The sequence below is a fragment of the Petaurus breviceps genome, unplaced genomic scaffold, assembly GCF_028583685.1.
Source record: "Petaurus breviceps papuanus isolate PSGF00001 unplaced genomic scaffold, PetGlider_PUasm1.0 207, whole genome shotgun sequence".
Classification (NCBI taxonomy): Eukaryota; Metazoa; Chordata; class Mammalia; order Diprotodontia; family Petauridae; genus Petaurus; species Petaurus breviceps.
The window spans coordinates 12,001,199-12,018,542 of NW_027185850.1; the positions used below are offsets into that span (position 1 = coordinate 12,001,199).

Genomic DNA, 17,344 nt, shown 5'->3' on the forward strand with positions numbered 1-17,344 from the left:
ACACTCACACACACACACTCACACATACCCTTTGCTTGGTCCTTCTACCTTCTTGCAGTTCCTGAAGCTAAAGGTATAAAATATTTCTTCATTCCCTAACCAAGAAGCCAGAAGTAAATGATTTCTTCTTTCTCCTCTCCCTCCTCCTCCTCCTCCTCCTCCTCCTCCCTTTTCCTCTTCTTCTTTTCCTTTTCTTTTCTTTCTCTTTCTCTTTCCCTTCTCTTCTCTTTCTTTCCTCCTTTCTCTTCTCTCTCCCACACCCCATTTCTGTTCAAGGCAACTAGGCAGCACAATAAATAAAGTACTGACTCAGAATCAAGAGTCCTACCTCAGTCACTCACTGGCTGGGCCAGTTGAATAGCCTCATTCTGCCTCAGTTTCTTCATCTGTAAAATGGACATCATAACAGCACCCACCTCCCAGAGCCTATTGTGAGGACCAAATGAAATAAGATAAAAATGCACTTGGCAAACCTTCTAGAAATGTTAGCTGTCCTGACGGTCACCCCTCCTCTGTGCTGATCTCATCTCCCTACAAGAGGCATGGTGGCCCACTGGAATATATTTTAGAGTAGGAATAAGAAGAGTTGGGTTTGAATTTCTGCTCTGCTCGCCATTTGTGAGATGGTGGATAAGTTATTTCCAGCCTCAGTAAACTCATCTGAAAAATAAGGGGGTTGGAGCAGATGGCCCCAAGACCCCTGCTGGCTCTAGATGCCTGAGACTAGGACTGGTAGGGGATGGGGCTGGACAAGCACCTCTTTGCATCTCTAACACAAAAATAGGCGTTCGAGAAATACCTAGTGAACTGAAATGAATCAAATTGGGAGATGAGGCAACATGGGATATGATGGTTCTGCATTCCCTTCAGGTTCAAAGGGTTTAAAAGAGTTCCAGAAAATGGCTTCTTCTCTATAACTCCATGTTTCCTTGCCCCCCCCCCAATTCAAATCATTTCAATTCACCAGAAATTTCTTGAGAGCCTAGTATGCATTAGGGATGTAAAAGTGTACATGGATGGACCCATCCCCCATGGACCCAATAACTTAACAGCCCTAGGCTCAGGCATCTAGAGCCAGCAAGGGCCTTGGGGGCCATCTAGCATATACATGCATACATACATGTATATGCACATAGTTATATATTACATGCACATGTACATATTTGTGTATATACGTCATATTATACAGATACACACATACATATTTTAAAAGAACCTCTTGAATTCCACACATACTCTGGAGTGTAAAATGAGTAGTTGGGACTCGATAATAACTAACATTTTTATAATATTTTAAGGTTTGCAAAACCCTATTATCTCATTTTATCCCACAACCACCCAGGGGTGGGTACTTGTATTGTCCCTATTTTACGAATTAGGACAATGAGGCTGAGAAGTCACCCAGCTATTAAGTGGCCGTCCTATCTGAACACAGATCTTCGGGACTCCAGGTCCAGGGCTCCATCCACTGGGTCACCCAGCTAGGGCTCCTTCTGGGTCTGAAACACTGAGTCTGCCTCACTTATGGCACAAGCCATATGTCGTCACTTGTTTTCTCATGAATGATGTACTTGTTTCTATCTCCCACACCAGATGGCCAGTTCCAGGCGACATTCTCTGCCCCTTTACAGCACCCAGCACATAGTAGGTACCCAACAACTCTGGCGGGTTAGTGCAGGAGACAGAGCTGAAGACATTGCTCTACCAAAGAAAACACCAACAAAATGCCCAAAAAAGGGGAAAAAGGAAAAAATGTCAAGATATATTAAAACAATGCACAGAAGCGGAGCAGAAGAAATTTTAAAAGGGGATGTAAATAAGTATTTTCATCTTCAGACCCCCACCACCTAGGACTATGCCTGGCCCATCAAAGAAGTGTAAGCAAAGCCCATTGAATCAAACACTGGGCCTCATCTTGGATGCTGGGGTCATACTTTCCACCAGTTTCTCTCACTACTTGGGAGGAGGCTCAAGAAGTCCAGGGAGAGGGGACAAGGGTCTGAATCAGAGTGCATAGAATGAGATGAATAATAAATGCTTGCTGATTGAATCAACCAAGTTGAGAGATGACATGGAGGTAGAACCAACAAGATTTGGCCACCAACTCTGTTCCCTTATGATGGGAGTCTCTGCTTGGAAGACCCTCCAACACGAGGCAGCCAGTGGTGGAGTGGGCAGAGGGCTGAGCCCGGAATCAACAAGACCCAAGTTCAAATCCAGCCTCAGACACTTACTACCAAATCATAGAACCTCCATTTGCCTCATTTTCTTCAGCTGTAAAAATAGAGATAACAGCACTTACCTCACAGAGCTGTGAAGATCAAATGAGATGTTTGTAAAGTGTTTCCAAAGGGTCTGTCACAGGAGACGCTTCTAAAAGTGCTGACTGCCTTCCTTCCAACTAGCCAAGCGTCCCAGTGCCCCTTGTACCCAGGCTGGTTCACAGTGGTTTCAGGAAGAAGGGCCATATTTTTAGCATTATCTCAATGAATCTCTCTCTCTCTCTCTCTCTCTCTCTCTCTCTCTGTGTGTCTCTGTCTCTCTGTGTCTCTGTCTCTCTGTCTCCACCTTTTCCAGGATGAATAAAGCCTTATCTGCCCCAAATCCTGCTCTCACTCCAGGGCTTTCAGCCAAATACCAATAAATTTGGCCAAGAACCCTGAGCTTCCATCCCTCTCCACCCCAATGGTGCCCAGGACCTTGGCATCAGGGCCCTGCAATTTCAGATCTTATCTGGAAAGTTTCTGCCCTTCCCCTGCCTCCTAGTAAAGTCATTCAAGCTTAGTTGGTCTACACTGGAAGCCTAAAAGGCTCACTTAGCCCACTAGGATTTGAAACTTTGGTTCCAAAGAGTCCAAGTCTTTGAAGGTGGGGTGGAATCCATCTCTCCCTCTGGCTAGGAGATCAAAATGAAACCTAACTCCCCAAAGCTTTTTATTTTCTGGAGTTCCACCCCCCTCCCCCCCACCAAGGGAGAAAGAGTATCCCAGAATGAAAGGGAAGGTGGAGGAAAGACAAAGACAGCACATTAGGCAATGTGACCCAATTCTCTTTAATATATGACCATACTTGTGTGAGCAAATGATGGGAAACACGGCGGAAATCAATTGACACTGATGGAAGAGAAGGCACCTGAAATGATGGTGTCCACGTGACACATTCCAGACAAAAACCAGAAACAAAAAGCAAAGTGATTTTCTCCATATTTGGGAACAAACACCAATGGCCACATGATTGCCACGTTGGGAGTTCTGACAGTGAAAGGAACGCCATGTGGGATGGAGAATTCAGCCCAGTCTTGTCCTATGGCAAAGGGCAGGTGAGCATCGGTCAGGCGGGAGTGAGATGCCGCCTCTGAGGCTCAGCCCTGTGTAAGAGGCAGGTGGCCTGCTCTCCCTCACCTCAGTTTCCTCATGCAGGACCTCTCTGGTGTGCAAAGTCCCTTCACCAAGGGAAATCACAACCCTACGATTTTGCAAATCAAGACCAGGGAGGTACTTGAGGCTCTGAGAGAGGAAAGGACTTGTCCAGAGTCACATAGCTAGTAAATAGCAGAGGCAGGATTCACACTCAGAGCTCTAACTAATGTACCCTCCTGCTTCACTTGCAGGACATAAAAAAGGACGGGACAATGAAAGGGCTCACTCCCACAGCAACACGGCTTCCATTCTTCTCTGTTTCTAGTACCTTGTCAACATACATGAACATGTTGGGGGGAAACATCGATAAGAAAAAGCCTGAATAAAAACATAATTTTTTCTTGTTCTTAAAACCATGTGGCAAGCAGGCCTTGGTGTGGCGGTCCTGAGACAGGAGCTTATGTGATGACGGTGGGTGCAGAGCGGCCGGTTCTTTCCTGGAGCTGGGAGACCTTCAGGGCGATGGAAATGAGGGGGGCCAACATAACCTGGGGGAGGGAGAGATGGAAACACAAGCAAGAGAAATTGTGAGCATTACATCTCAGTGTGTGCCAGCCAGCTCTACCTGTGTGCAGGATGGGTGTCAGTCCAAGGACCGCCCCGCCCCTCCCCCCAGTCTCAGCTGCCCTGGCACTGACATTCCACTTGGGGCTGGGCCGCTCGCCATCCACCAGGCTGAGCAGGGACTTTATCTCTTCATATTTTTATTTCCTTCCCCATCACACTCAGCAGGTACTTAATAAGTGCCTGTTGATAAATTCAATTCAATAAGCATTTAAGTGCCTTTTTATTAGGTGAAGATACAAAGAAAAATAAAGGAATCCCTGCCCTCAAGGAGTTTACATTCGTGTGTGTGTGTGTGCGCGCGAGCGCGCTGCATTTCAGAGGGGGGCAGCACTGTGCTGGGGAAATCCAGAAAGGCTTCATGTAGGAGACCTCTGAAGGGAGCTAGGGCTTACAAGAGAAGATGGGAAGGAGGGAGTACAATCCAGGTATGAAGGTTGCTGGTACAACCAATCAATTAGTCAATTAGAAAGTATATATTAATTACTCTCCATGTGCCATGTGCACTGAGCATATAAGGCAAACCTGAAGTAGTCCCTGCCTCCAGGGTCCTTACATTTCTTTTTGGTTTTTTTGCTTTTTTGAAGGGGGGAGGGTTAAGTGACTTGCCCAAGGATACAAGGCTAGTAAGTGTTATGTGTCTGAGGTCAGATTTGAACTCAGGCCCTCCTGACTCTAGGGCCAGTGCTCTATTCACTGCGCCACCTAGCAGGGTCCTTACATTTCACTGGACAGAAAAGGAAAAAAGTACAGCAGGGGCAACTTGGACAAAGGGAACAGGGAGGGGACATATGTCATGTCTGAGAGCAGCAAGAAAGCCATTTGGGGGAGGTTGGGGGAAGAGTGTTCCACGGGGCTGAGAAGCTGGGAAGGGCCATAAAAGCTCAATGCTGGTTTATGTTTTGCCCCATTGGTAACAGGGAGCCCCTGGAGCTTGCTGACTAAGGAGAGATATTTAATTATGAAATATACAGTTTATGTTCTTGTGCTTAAGGAAGATCACTTGGGCAGCTACGTGGGAGCTGGACTGGACAGGGAGAGACCAACAAGGAGGCCGTGGCAATGACTGGTCCAGCTGGCAATGACTTGAACTGGGGTAGTGACTCCATGAAGAAGAAGGGGACAGAAGCTAGAGATGTTGTGGGAAAAGATGCGGTCAATTTGATCACTGGGTGATAAGGAGTGAAAGGTGGAGGATAATGCCAAGGTTTCGAACCTGGAAGACAGGAAGGACAGTGATGCCCTCAACAAAGAAAGGGAAGCTCAGACAAGGGAGAGACCTTGGCAGAAAAACAAGGAGTTCTACTTGGTGTGTGTTGAGGTTGAGATGTCTTGGGGACTTTCAGCTGGGATGCAGGACTGAAAAACAGAAAAGAAACCAGGGATGGCTATATGGATCTGGGGAGAGATCCATGGAAGGGAGAGGAGTCCATGAGAGAGAGAGAGAGAATGTAGAGTGAAAAAGGAGAGGGGCCAGGACAGAGCTTTGGGAGACAAGCAGAGTTACTATTCATGACAGTGGATAATGACTGAGCAAAAGAGATGGAGGAAGAGGAGGCGTTGTCTGGGTAGCAGAAAAGTCAGGAGGTGTTATGGCCATGGAAAAGCAAAGAGGAGATGGTGAGCCAGGGTCAAAGCTGACAGAGGGGTCAAGCAGAGTGAGGAGCAAGATCTCAGCAACGAGTGATCCAAGGCAAGTCCAAAGGACCCACAAAGGAAAATGCCATCCACATGCAGATAAAGAACTAATAACTCTGAATGCAGATTGAAGCATATTTTTTCACTTTATTCTTTCTCATGTTTTTTCCTTTTAATCAATTTCTTTTTTCACAACTATGACTAACATGGGAATATTTTACATGACAACACACTTATGAACTGTATCAAACTGCCTGCCATTTTCAGAAGAGGGAAGGGGAAGGAGAAAATATTGGAACTCAAAATCTTTAAAAATGAATGCTAAAATTTTACTTGGTATGCAACTGGGGAAAAAATAAATACTATTTAAAAAAAGAAGAAGAATGAGGACTGAGGAAAAGCCACTGAATTTGGCAAATTAGGAGACCACTGCCTACTAAGGGAAGAGACCAGATAGGAGAGAGACAAGAGAGCAGGACATTCAGTTTTTTCAAGGAGTTTCTCTGAGAAAGGAAAGAAAGACATAGAACAATATATTGAGGAGACAGTAGGGTATAAATAAATTTTTTAAGGTGGGGTAGACTTGGATGCTTTTGTAGGCATCAGGCAAAGAACTAGTGGATAGGGAGAGACTAAAGATTAGATGGAAGGGGAGAAGACTAAGGAGGCAAACTTCTGCAGAAGACTGGAGCCAATGGGATCAATCAATGAAGCAACAGGCATCTATTAAGCCCCTACTATGTGCCAGGCTCTGTATTAAGCTCTAGGGATTCAAAGACCAAAGAAAACAATTCCTGCCTTCGAGAAGCTTACATTCTATTGAGGGAAGGAAAGTATAATAATAATATTAGCTAATAGTTATCATTTTTATATAGCACCTAGTATGTACCAGACACTTTACAATTATCATCTCATTTTATCCTCATGACATAGGTGGTTGCTATTACTATGCCCATTTTACAGTTGAGGTAAATAGCGTTAAGTGACTTGCCCAGGGTCACATAGCTAGTGAGTATCTTAAGTCAGATTTGAACCCCAGTCTTCCTGACTCCAGGATCCATGCATTTTCTACTGAATATCAAACAATCCATCAGCAAGTATTCTTTAAGTGCCTATTATGTTCCAGTCCCTGGTGATATAAAAGTGAGTCCTCTGGTGAGCAAAGCTCATTGAACCTGTAGGAGAGATTGGACAGGCTGATGCACAGAAGACTGATCAGTCAGTTTTGCCTGAGGGGAGATGGAACTAGGACCAATGGAGGAAGCCAACCAGAGGCACATTTCAGTCTGACACGAGGAGGAGCTGTCCAACAGCTCTCCATTAGACTGGGAGCTCCTTGAAACCAGGGACTGTCTTCTGCCCTTATTTGTATCTATCCCCAGTGCTTGGCACATAGTAGGTGCTTCGTAAATGCTGACAGATAATGGAGAGAGTGGGTTCTCTGTCTCTGGACACTCTCAGAGACAGGATGAGGGATGGAGGCTTCAGCTTAGGTCTGAAATAAGTGATAGCCAAGATCCCTAGATTCTAAGAGAGTCAACAGCGTTTACAAGGCTGGCCAGTCCCAAGAAGGAGGCTTTTTGGTTTTGTTAAGGGCCCCCAGCCCCGCTCCGAACTCATCCTAAATCCACATTAATAGGCTATGTGTCCCAGGCAGGTGAGGACCCTGGTTAAGGATTCTGTTTCCAAAAGCACGGAAGGTTTGAAAACTCCACTATCTAGAAGACCTGGTCCCAGACCATCTTTCCAGGTGATGGCATGTTACCCTCCTCCATGCACGGTCCACATGCTCCTGGGGGCTGGTGCCTGCTGACTCTATTCCATCTCCTGACTGTCTCTGCACAAGCTGTGTGCCATGCCTGGAATGTCCTCCTGCCTCCCCTCTCTCTAATGTGCCACAGGAAGCCTTCGTCTCACTTCACCTCACCCCCCTTCCCCTACAAGTTACTTTCTATCTATGTGGTATTTGATTGTTGAGGCACACCTGTTTGCCTTCAAGAGAATATAAACTCCATGAGGGCAGGGGTGGCCTCATGTTTTGTCTTTGAATCCCTAGTACAGTAAAATACTTATTGAATGTCTGAATGAACGACTGAGGTTCTGGGACAGCATCCCCGGCTGCCTGGACCACTATATGGTATCTCCTTTAGAATACAGGAGCCTTGTCCTGGTGGCCCCAAGCCTCCCCTAATGCTGGAGCCTCCCCTCTGAGATTACCTTCCATATCTTGTATGGTCGTCCTTATTTACATGCTGTGTCCCCATTAGAACGCAGGCCCCTTGAGAGTAGGGATAGTATTTTCATCTTTCTTTGTATCCCCAGTCCTTAACACACAGTAAGTGTTTAATAAATGCTTGTTACACACAACAAGTGTTTAAGAAATGCTTGTTACACTCAGTAAGTATTTCATAAAGGCTTGTTGATGAACTGAATGGACTCACCCAAAATGACTGGAAATTTACCTGGGGGTCCTGGTAGATCTTGGATGCATCCTTCTCATAGCTGTCGATGTACAGTCGGATTGTGGCCCCGGCACTGCCTGTCCCACTTAATCGGAAAATGATTCGAGAACCATCAGCAAAAATGATCCGTAAGCCCTGGAACACACAAGAATGCCATGATTCCTCATGTGCTGGGAAGGAAAAGGAAGCTTGGAAGCAGGGCAGGGGACTCAGCAGAGTCTTGGGCAGGAGAAGGATGATTTCCTCAATAGATGGTGGCCCCTGAGCCTCCTAGATCTGTGTCCTCTCCTCTGTGAATCTCTAGCCACATCCAAAGAGGGGCCAGGGAAAGCCGTGATTTATGTATAATCAATCAGTCCTCCTTCAAAGGCCTACAGGTGTTAGAATCGCAGAGGCAAAAGCCCCAGCCAGTCACAATCACCAATCTAAAATGAAGATCACGTGGGCCCCTGATGAGGGAAAGGACCTTGCATGAGCCCTACACCTGCCTCCTGAGGTACTGGCTCCCTCCCCCAATCGGACACCAGATTCTTTGATGGGTGAGCGCACCAAGATGGGATGATGCTTGGTTCTTCCTTTCAATGGGCACAGGGACCAAATGGGCTTCGATGAAAGAAGGGGAAGGTTTTGGTGTGACCTGTGGGAGGAGAGATGACAACCTCTCCCCTTAAGGGTCCTTGAAGAGAAAAGACCCATGTGTTGAGCCATTGGGATCTGGATCTCCTTCCCCACTCTTTCTGCACCGTCCTTTGTACCCAGAAATCTTATTTTAGGGCAGTGAAGCATCTATCTTGCCTTTTCAGGCTTTACCCTTCTCTATGACTCAGTAAATGGCCTTCAAGACATCCTGAAGCCAAAAGATCCATCCCCTCATGGTCAGCTCAGTGATGGGTTTCCCAAGGGTGGTCCTCGGATAACAAATGCAAACGTCATCCCCGAGGCTGGATTTGAAGCCTTTCTAGCTTGTGGTATGGTGTAATGTACATAGGATCTGAGTTAAAATCCTGACTCTTCTGCTGACTACCTGGGAGACCCTGGCGATGGGTGGTATGTAGAGCTGCTAGAAAGTTGGCTTTAGAGCCAGGAAGACCTGAGTTCAAGTCTCTCCTCTGCATGTTCTGGCTCTGTGACTCCTGGACAAGGCATTTGAATAGGGGCCAATCTTCACTAGCAAAGAAGTGTTCACCAGGATCTCCCTCCAGTGAAATAAGAGGAAGAAAAAGTCAGCGCCTTCACATCTCACCCCCTAACAATGGAAGGAATTTTACCCCCATGTCTAGCTCCATCTGTATGTGTATGTGTGTGTGTGTGTGTGTGTCTTTCTCTCTCTCTCTCTCTCATTCACACACACACACACACACACACACACACGCCTTGTTCCCACCTGGTTCCTTGAAATGCTTCCATCCACTGGGTCACTGTACTCAAAGTTGTCGGCTTTCTCCACGGTGTAAACCTTGTCCCCCTCAGTAAACTTCCGGCCCACAAAGGAGCGATCAAACATGAGGGTCTCCAGGTCCTTCATCATCTTGCTGGCACCCTCCGAGTCCACCTCTTCATAATCGTACCTGGAAGGAATCGCAAACACAAACATTTAGAGTTGCTGCTGCCGCAGCAAACCCCCTTCACCTCTGAGCTGGCTGAATGAGAAGCTCTTAATGTACAGAGACCAAGTAGAAGAAATGCCCATCATCCCAGCTGCACCGGGAGCTTCCCGAAGGTGCTCAGTGAGCCCCAAATCTCTCTGAGAACTAGACTCAGGGCCGTAGGGGCCAGCAATTTCAACCTGTCTTTTGGCAGGTGGGGAGACCCGTAAATACTGAGCGAAGACAGCTCTGCCCCAAACCCACGTGTATAAGAGGTCAGCAATGGAGATAAAGTCAGCAGGACTCAGGTCAACTAAAGGGTCAATGCCAGCCTCTCACTGGGCCCAGCACAGAGCACACCCTCCCTCCCTCCCTCCCTCCCTCCCTTCCTTCTTTCCTTCCTTCCTTCCTTCCTTCCTTCCTTCCTTCCTTCCTTCCTTCCTTCCTTCCTTCCTTCCTTCCTTCCTGTGAACCAATAAACAAAATATATGGGCTGTTTCCTTTAGGGATAGACTTTGTAAGGGGGTTTGTTTAGGGCATTTGTTGATAGATGACTATCCTATCAAAGCAAAATGTGTGAATTCACTTTAAAACATCACCCAAAAGGGGCGGCCAGGTAGCACAGAGAGTAAGAGCACTGGCTCCAGTGTTGAAAAGACCTGGAGATCGAATCCCGGGCTCAGACACTCAGCACCACACCCAGAAACACCTGGCCGTGTAACCTTGAGCAAGTTACTTAATCCCAATTGCTTAAAAAAAAAAACAAACCATCACCTAAGACTGAGGTCACCACTAACACTCTGTGCTGCACAGAAGGTGTATGCCTGCATAGGTGGAGGGAGCGCGCTCACTGGGGAGGTCCTGATAGCAAGAGAATCATAAGTTTATCAGCACCTGCCATCTTCATCATTCGAGAGCACTGAACTCCTGCAGAAAAAATCTGTTAGTGGGGCAGCCGAGTCATGCAGAGCAGAGTGGCTCCTGCCTGTCCTTCCCCTCCCTATCCTCGCCCCTGGCACACAGTAGGCCCTTAACGAAGGCCCGTTCAGCTGACTGCACTGAATCACTGGAACAGCAGGCCTGGCTGGAGGCAGAGAGATTCTGCAAAAGCACAAACTCCTACCCACATGGGGTTACAAACAACGGACCAAGAAGGATGCGACAGAGTGAATACAGTGCCAACGGGGAGTCGAGAAATCTGCTCAAACATCTTAGTCATAGTACATAAGACAGGAGCATTTATCAGCTGTCTACTGTGGGCCAGGCATTGTGCTAAGCACTTACAAATCTGATCTTCAGAGCAATCCTGGGAAGTGAATGCTATTATCATCCCCATTTTACAGTTAAGGAAACTGAGGTAAACAGGATTAAGTGACTTGCCCAGGGTCACACAGCTAGCAAGTGCCTGAGGTCGGATTTGAACTCAGGCCTTCCTGACTCCAGGCCCAGCACTCTGTGCACCATGGCGCTCCCTAGTTTGCCTTGGACAAGTCAGAACCTCTCTGAGCCTCTATTTCCTCATCTACAAAACAGACATAATAATGATATATATATGCACTATATATTTATATATAGTTTATATATATAGTATATTATGGTAATATAGTTTTAGTGTTGTTGTAAGCATCAGATACTATAAAGTATTTTGCAAACTTTAAAGTGTTAGTCTATTTATTACTATCATCCAGAGAAGTTAATGTAAAGAAATACAATGGCAGAGTTAGCAGGTAGGTGACATAATGAACACAGCACTTAGCCTAGAGGCAGGAAGACCTGAGTTCAAATCCTGCCTGAGATACTCACTAGCTGTGTGACCCTGGGCAAGTCACTTACCTCTCTGGGACTGTTTCCTCTGTAAAACAAGGGGGTGGGACTCAGTGTCTTCTAAGGTCCCTTTCTATGCTCTGCCCCCATGAAATGACTTGTAGCATTTGTCCCTCCTTTATTATTATTATTATTAATTACCCAACAGAGAGAGGAAAGAGCACAGGCTTAGGCTCACTGGCCAACAACTGTTCAGACCCTGGACTCTTGTCTGATAGTCGGGCCAATCTCCCACCCAAGGACACACTGGCCAGGGTGAATCCTTATCCAAAGCAGACACTGGGGACCGCTCTAGAGGACTGAGGTGGGATCAGAGAGATTCTTCTTGGAGACCAGCTTTGGGGGTCAGCGGTCCTGGGCTCATCTGGGTGGGGCCAACAAAGCCAGCAAAAATGGGTCAAGGACACTAAAGCCAAGCAGATTTATTTGGGTTTTCCCAGAGCCCAAGCTTCTGTGGTCCCTGTGGGACAGCTGACAGACCCTTAGGCTGAGCCGTACGATGGGGCCCCTTTCCAAACTTCCCACCCACTGGCTGCATGATCTGGGCACAGAAGCAGGGACCTGACTGCATGGTTTCTGAGGTCCCTTCTAGACCTAAAATCCTTTTGGAAATACCCAGGCTGTGATATTTTTCCTCGGTTATTTATTACTGTGAAACTGCTAAGTAATCTGCTCAGATATCTTAGTCATACTAAATACTATGTGGTAAAGGCCAATGGGTCAAGAGTCAAGCCTATGGGGAGCGTCCCGGCAACATGGCGACCTGAACCAAAGTCCGGCGTCTCAGGGCTGGGATGCTGGTTGGGGCCCAAGTGATGCCCTTTATCTCCAACTCCCCAGGCCTCCCAGCTTCAGCTCCAAGGGGCCTGGGACTCTGCCTGTGTCTTTGTTCTCAGATGCACGCCCCTCTCTGGGGCTTTCAGGAGGGGGTGTTGTTGGGGTAACTGGAGCCCTCTAAGACGTGTGATAGAGGGATTGTGATCAGGGCCTGGCTAAAGTTTACCTACAAAGAAAACAGCTGCCTCTGCAGTCAATAATGCCAACAAGATTCCACCCAGAGGGCAAACAAGGGAGGCCAGGCCAGAGATTTGTGTGTCAGGAAAGGAAGGCAAAGGTTATCAGGTTTCCCCTCCCCAGAAGCATCCACGTGCTCAGGAGGGGTCAGCAGCCTCCACCTGAAGGCCGTCCAGCCTATCCAGCCAGAGGAAGCCCGCCACTCCTAGAAGCAGCCCACTGCCATTTTGTAACGGCCCTGGTGGTTAGGAGGCACCACAGTGCACAGAGCACTGGGCCCAGAGTCAGGGAGACTCATCTTCCTGAGTTCAAATCTAGCCTCAGACACCGACTAGCTGTGTGACCCTGGGCAAGTCACTTTACCCTGATGCTTCAGTTTCTTCAAGGAAATGGTGAGCCACTCCAGTATCTCTGCCAAGAAAACCCAATGGGGTCCTGAAGAGCCAGACATGACTGAACGACAAGGGCTAGGTAGCTCTTACTCAGCCCCGTGCTGGAGGGGCTCGCCATTCGGGATTCCTCTTCATTGCTCATGGAGTCCTTAGCTTCCTGCAAGGCTCAGCGCAAGGATCATTGACTTAGGGGGGATTCTCAGAGACCGAGGAGAGAACCTGAGGCCCAGAAGGGAAAGGGCCTTGCCAAAGGTCACACAGGTAATAGTGACATCTTTCTAACATCCCATGCTGCCTCTCCCCCGTGGCTGGTGACATCACTGTATGTGCCCATTCCCAGTTTATTTATCTGTGCATGAGTTCGCTTTTCCAGTTTGATGGTAAGCCCCCTGAGGGCAGGGGCTGTTTGTTTTGTCTCCGTTTCTCCCAGCACCTGGTCCAGCGCCTGGCACATAAATGCTTGTGGAATCCTGTTCTGCCCTCTAGGGCCAGGCAGACGAGAGCAGCCCTTCACCACCAACCCACCTTGCACAGAGCAGCTGTGTAAGGCTTTGAAGGCCACTACTCCCAAGTCTTCTCTTTCCCAGCTAACTCCTATTTCCCTCACTTGGTGCAGAGAGAAGAGCTGGCTTTGCTCTCCACAGGGAATCTGCGAGTGCATATAACCACTGCATCTCACTTATAGGAATCTGTGCCTACACCTAGCCTCTTTCCGAGGTTTTTCAGTGCTAATGATAAAGAAAACCAGTCCAAACAACTAATCGATGTCAGTTTGGCTGGACTGACTTCAGCTCTCATTCGTGGATAATTCAAAGGCAGACTTCATTGCAGCCTGCGGCCCTCAGGAATTCCTAATTGGTGGGAACCAGATAAAATGTGGTTATTCAAGGTCTTGTCAGAGGCCAAGCTGAGATGGGGGGTGCTGAGCCACCCGAAGGGAGGGCTCACCTGGTAAAAAAGTTCCGCCCAAACTTCTGCCAGTGATCTTTCAGGATGTCCTCCACACTCTGCTTCCGGGTGGCGATGATGGAAAGCCAAGCCAGGACGGCCCACAGGCCATCTTTCTCACGGATGTGGTCAGAGCCTGGGGAGAGAAGCGGAGGGAAGTCAAAACCAGTTTGAACTCAGTCTTACAAAGAGTGTCTGCCCTTGTTAGAGGCCAGGTCCTGAGCCAAATCAGCCCTGGGTAAAACACCAAATGTGCACCCGGGAAAAGGACACTAGACTACCAGATAGGAGCTAGCCAGCTGGGGAAGCTAAGAGGTGCCATGGTGCACAGAGTGCCAGCCTGGAGTCAGGATGGCCTGAGTTCAAATCTGACCTCAGACACTTACTAGGTGGGTGACCCTGGGCAAGTCACTTCACTCTGTCAGCCTCAGTTTCCTCATCTGTAAAATGGGCCAGAGGAGGAAATAAATGGGCCAGAGGAGGAAATAGCAAACCCCTCCAGTATCTCTGCCAAGAAAACCCCAAATGGGACCCTGGAGAGTCAGACACAACCCAAGAACAAAATAGCCTCTGGCCACCCCTTTCTGCCAGCTCCCTTCATCCCTACCCCTGCTTTACAATTTTGACATACTTTGTACAGATCTTTACACTTTTCACAGTTTGCCTTCTACCTTAGCTCACTGAGATTGCCTAGGGCTATCTGAGGTCCCCTAATCCAACCTCCTTATTCTAAAATGAAGAAAACAAGGCAGGTTAAGAGACTTGCCCAAGGTCTCTCAGACCTTGTCAGAGTCCTCATTAGGATTTGGTGAAGAGTCATTTTAACCTCATTGTCAACCCCAACTCATCATCCTCCTTCAGCCTCCAAGTCCAGGTGTCTATTCCTCTACTGTCCCTGGCTTCCTAGGACCTGTCATCATGGCGCCATACCTAGCTAGATCTGTCTTCCCTGAGGAAGTCTCTCAATACTAAATCTTCTCTCCTTTCCTTTGCTGAGCCACAAAAGCCTCCAATCAGAGCAGTCTTCAGCTCCATTCCCTCAGTCACTTCCCTACCTGGACCTCAGTCTCCTCATCTGTAAAAGTATGGGTTAGACTAGATGACCTCTGAAGCCCTAGCCCTCCGGAATGCTAACGCCTGGCCTCTGGCCTCTATCCTGGAGATAACCGTGATGGTTCTTCATTGTCTGCATGGTGTCTCCCCCTTAGACCAGGTGCTCCTCTGGTCTTCAGTCCTTTCCTGGCATGCCCAGTGCTTGGCATGTAGGAGCCTAACAAATGTCAGTAGCCTACCAGGCTCTCCCATGACACTCACCCTGTTGGAATCCCTGGCTCCCTTCAAAACTCAGCCCAAAAGCCACCTTCTCCATGAGACCTTGCCCAGGAGCCCACTGTGGTATCAGTCCTCCCTCTCTTAATTACTTGCATTTAGTGTATTGGGCTTTTTCTCCTGGCAGAATATAGGCCCACTGAGGGCAGAAACTTCCATTTACAGCTTTGTATCTCTAACACCTGGCACTTACTGTCATTGTTGTTCAGGGGTGTCAGTTGTGCCTGACTGTCCATGACCCCATGTTGGGCTTTCTTGGCAGAGACACTGGAGGGGTTGGCCATTTCCTTCTCCAGCTCATTTAAAGTTGAGGAAACTGAGGTAAGCAGGGTGAAGTGACTTGCCCAGGGTCACACAGCTAGCAAGTGTCTGAGGCTGGATTTGGACTCAGGAAGGTGAGAGTCTTCCTGACTCCAGCCTAGAGACTGAGGCTCCACCTCGCTGCCAAAGCCAGCACCTGGCAAAAAGTTTGTGTTTAATAAATGCCGATTAATTACTCCATTAAGCATGATGCCTAGTGGGTGCAGAGTGCTGTTTGGGAGCCTAGAAAACCATCTCCCCTCAGACATTTGGTAGCTGTGTGGTCCTGGGGAGGTCACTGCCCCATTCACCACGTCTGTAAAATGAGGACAATTACAGTACCAGGGTAACGATGAATGTTAGAGGACTTTGCATACCTGAAAGCACTATCACAATGGTGGCTGCTAATCCTTCACTGCCTGGGCTATTCTATCTTAATTTAATTCCATTCAACAAACTCCTATGAAGCACCCAGTGGCAGATACTGAGGACACAAAGGCAGAAGACAATGCTGTCCCTGCCCTCAAGGAGCGCCAAGGGCACCAGGTGTGACAGGGGTCCAGGCTAAGTGCAGGATAGTGAGAAGGGCCTTCGGTCACTTTCTCACTGCCTGCGCATCTGGACAAGTCACTAAACTACCTTGCCTCAGTCTCCTCATCTGTAAAACAAGCAAGTTAGACTCCGTGGCCTCTAAGGCCCCTGATCCAGGAGGGAAAGGTCACTGGGAGCTTGGTGGGAGGAGAGCACGTTCAGGGAAAGCTTCTGGGGGGGGCTGATTTGTTTCCTCCCCCACAAAGTGAAGAGGTTGGGCCAAAGGACCCTTGGCCTTTTCTGGCTCTGGATCGAGCCTTTTATGTTTCAAACAGGGGAGTGCATGGAGGTACTCACTACCTCTGGGACTGTGGACAAGTCACTGTACCCACCCTGGGCCTCAGTCTCCTCCCCTGTAAAATGCTGGGGGTGGGGGGGGGAGATTTGCTTCCAAGGCCTCTGTCCTCTCTCTACTACAGGACTGGAAGCCTCCTTGAGAGCAGGCACTCTCCTACTTATCTTTGCATGTCTCAACGTCCTGAACACAGCAGACCCCCAAAGCACATCAGTTAAATTCTGTTTGTGGCTGTTCACCTCTTTTCTACTGATCTCACTGAGCCATAGGAAAGCCTGTGCCTGGCTGCAGTTGCCACCAGGGTACATGTAACACCAGGCTTTGCTCTGCTTCCCCCCCAGGGGAGGTGATGTGGATAAACAAAAATCCCACCCCACCCCCTCGGAGAGCCCTGACCCCCAGGAGTGTGCTCTCCCTTGAGAGACCCTGACCACCCCTGATGGAAATAACGTCCATTCAGCACCTCCAAACACCTGTCCCCAGGCTTCTGCCTAATCAGCTCCTTGTGACCAGGACAGCATTGGCTCAGTCCAGGCAGAGCCTGGTCCCCCGCCAAGAGAAATATAGACTCTGGCCCAGGGAGCCAAGCCCTGACAGTTCCCAAGTTGTAAAGCACTCATGAACATGGCATTTGGGGAAGGGGGGCCTCCCTGCCCCCACCAGAGCCAGCTCTGGGTCCCAACAAAATTAAAAGGAGGCCTGCTCCCTCCCAGGGCGATGGCCAGTAAAGGGGTGTTCTGTCTAAAGAGAATTGCTTGCCTTCTCCAGAGAAGCACAATCTCTCCCTGGGAAAGGGAACATGAGACCCTCCCTGCTCCCAAAGGGCCGCCCAGCTCTCGGTGGGTTTTCCCCTCTCTGAAATCATTTGGCAGCTGATCCTGCATGGACTCAGAAAGTTCTGCTGCCTTCTAACTAGCCTGCTGTCTCCCAGATTCAATCCAGGAAGGCATGGCCATGCAGGACCCCAGCCACAGGGCCCTTC

General features: G+C 48.4%; 1 protein-coding gene across 1 annotated transcript in view; it reads right to left on the reverse strand.

Moving 5' to 3' along the window:
* Window positions 1-3,028: 3,028 nt before the first annotated feature.
* The window catches only part of LOC138164901 (phosphoglucomutase-1), an 82,316-nt gene continuing 68,000 nt past the window's right edge, over window positions 3,029-17,344 (reverse strand). Inside the window, exons 8-11 of the mRNA XM_069092849.1 lie at window positions 13,848-13,983; window positions 9,468-9,651; window positions 8,084-8,218; window positions 3,029-3,907 (exon numbers count right to left, since the gene is read on the reverse strand). Of these exons, the coding sequence (XP_068948950.1) occupies window positions 3,818-3,907; window positions 8,084-8,218; window positions 9,468-9,651; window positions 13,848-13,983 (545 nt within the window). The 3' untranslated portion in view covers window positions 3,029-3,817. The remainder of the gene's footprint in view (window positions 3,908-8,083; window positions 8,219-9,467; window positions 9,652-13,847; window positions 13,984-17,344) is intronic.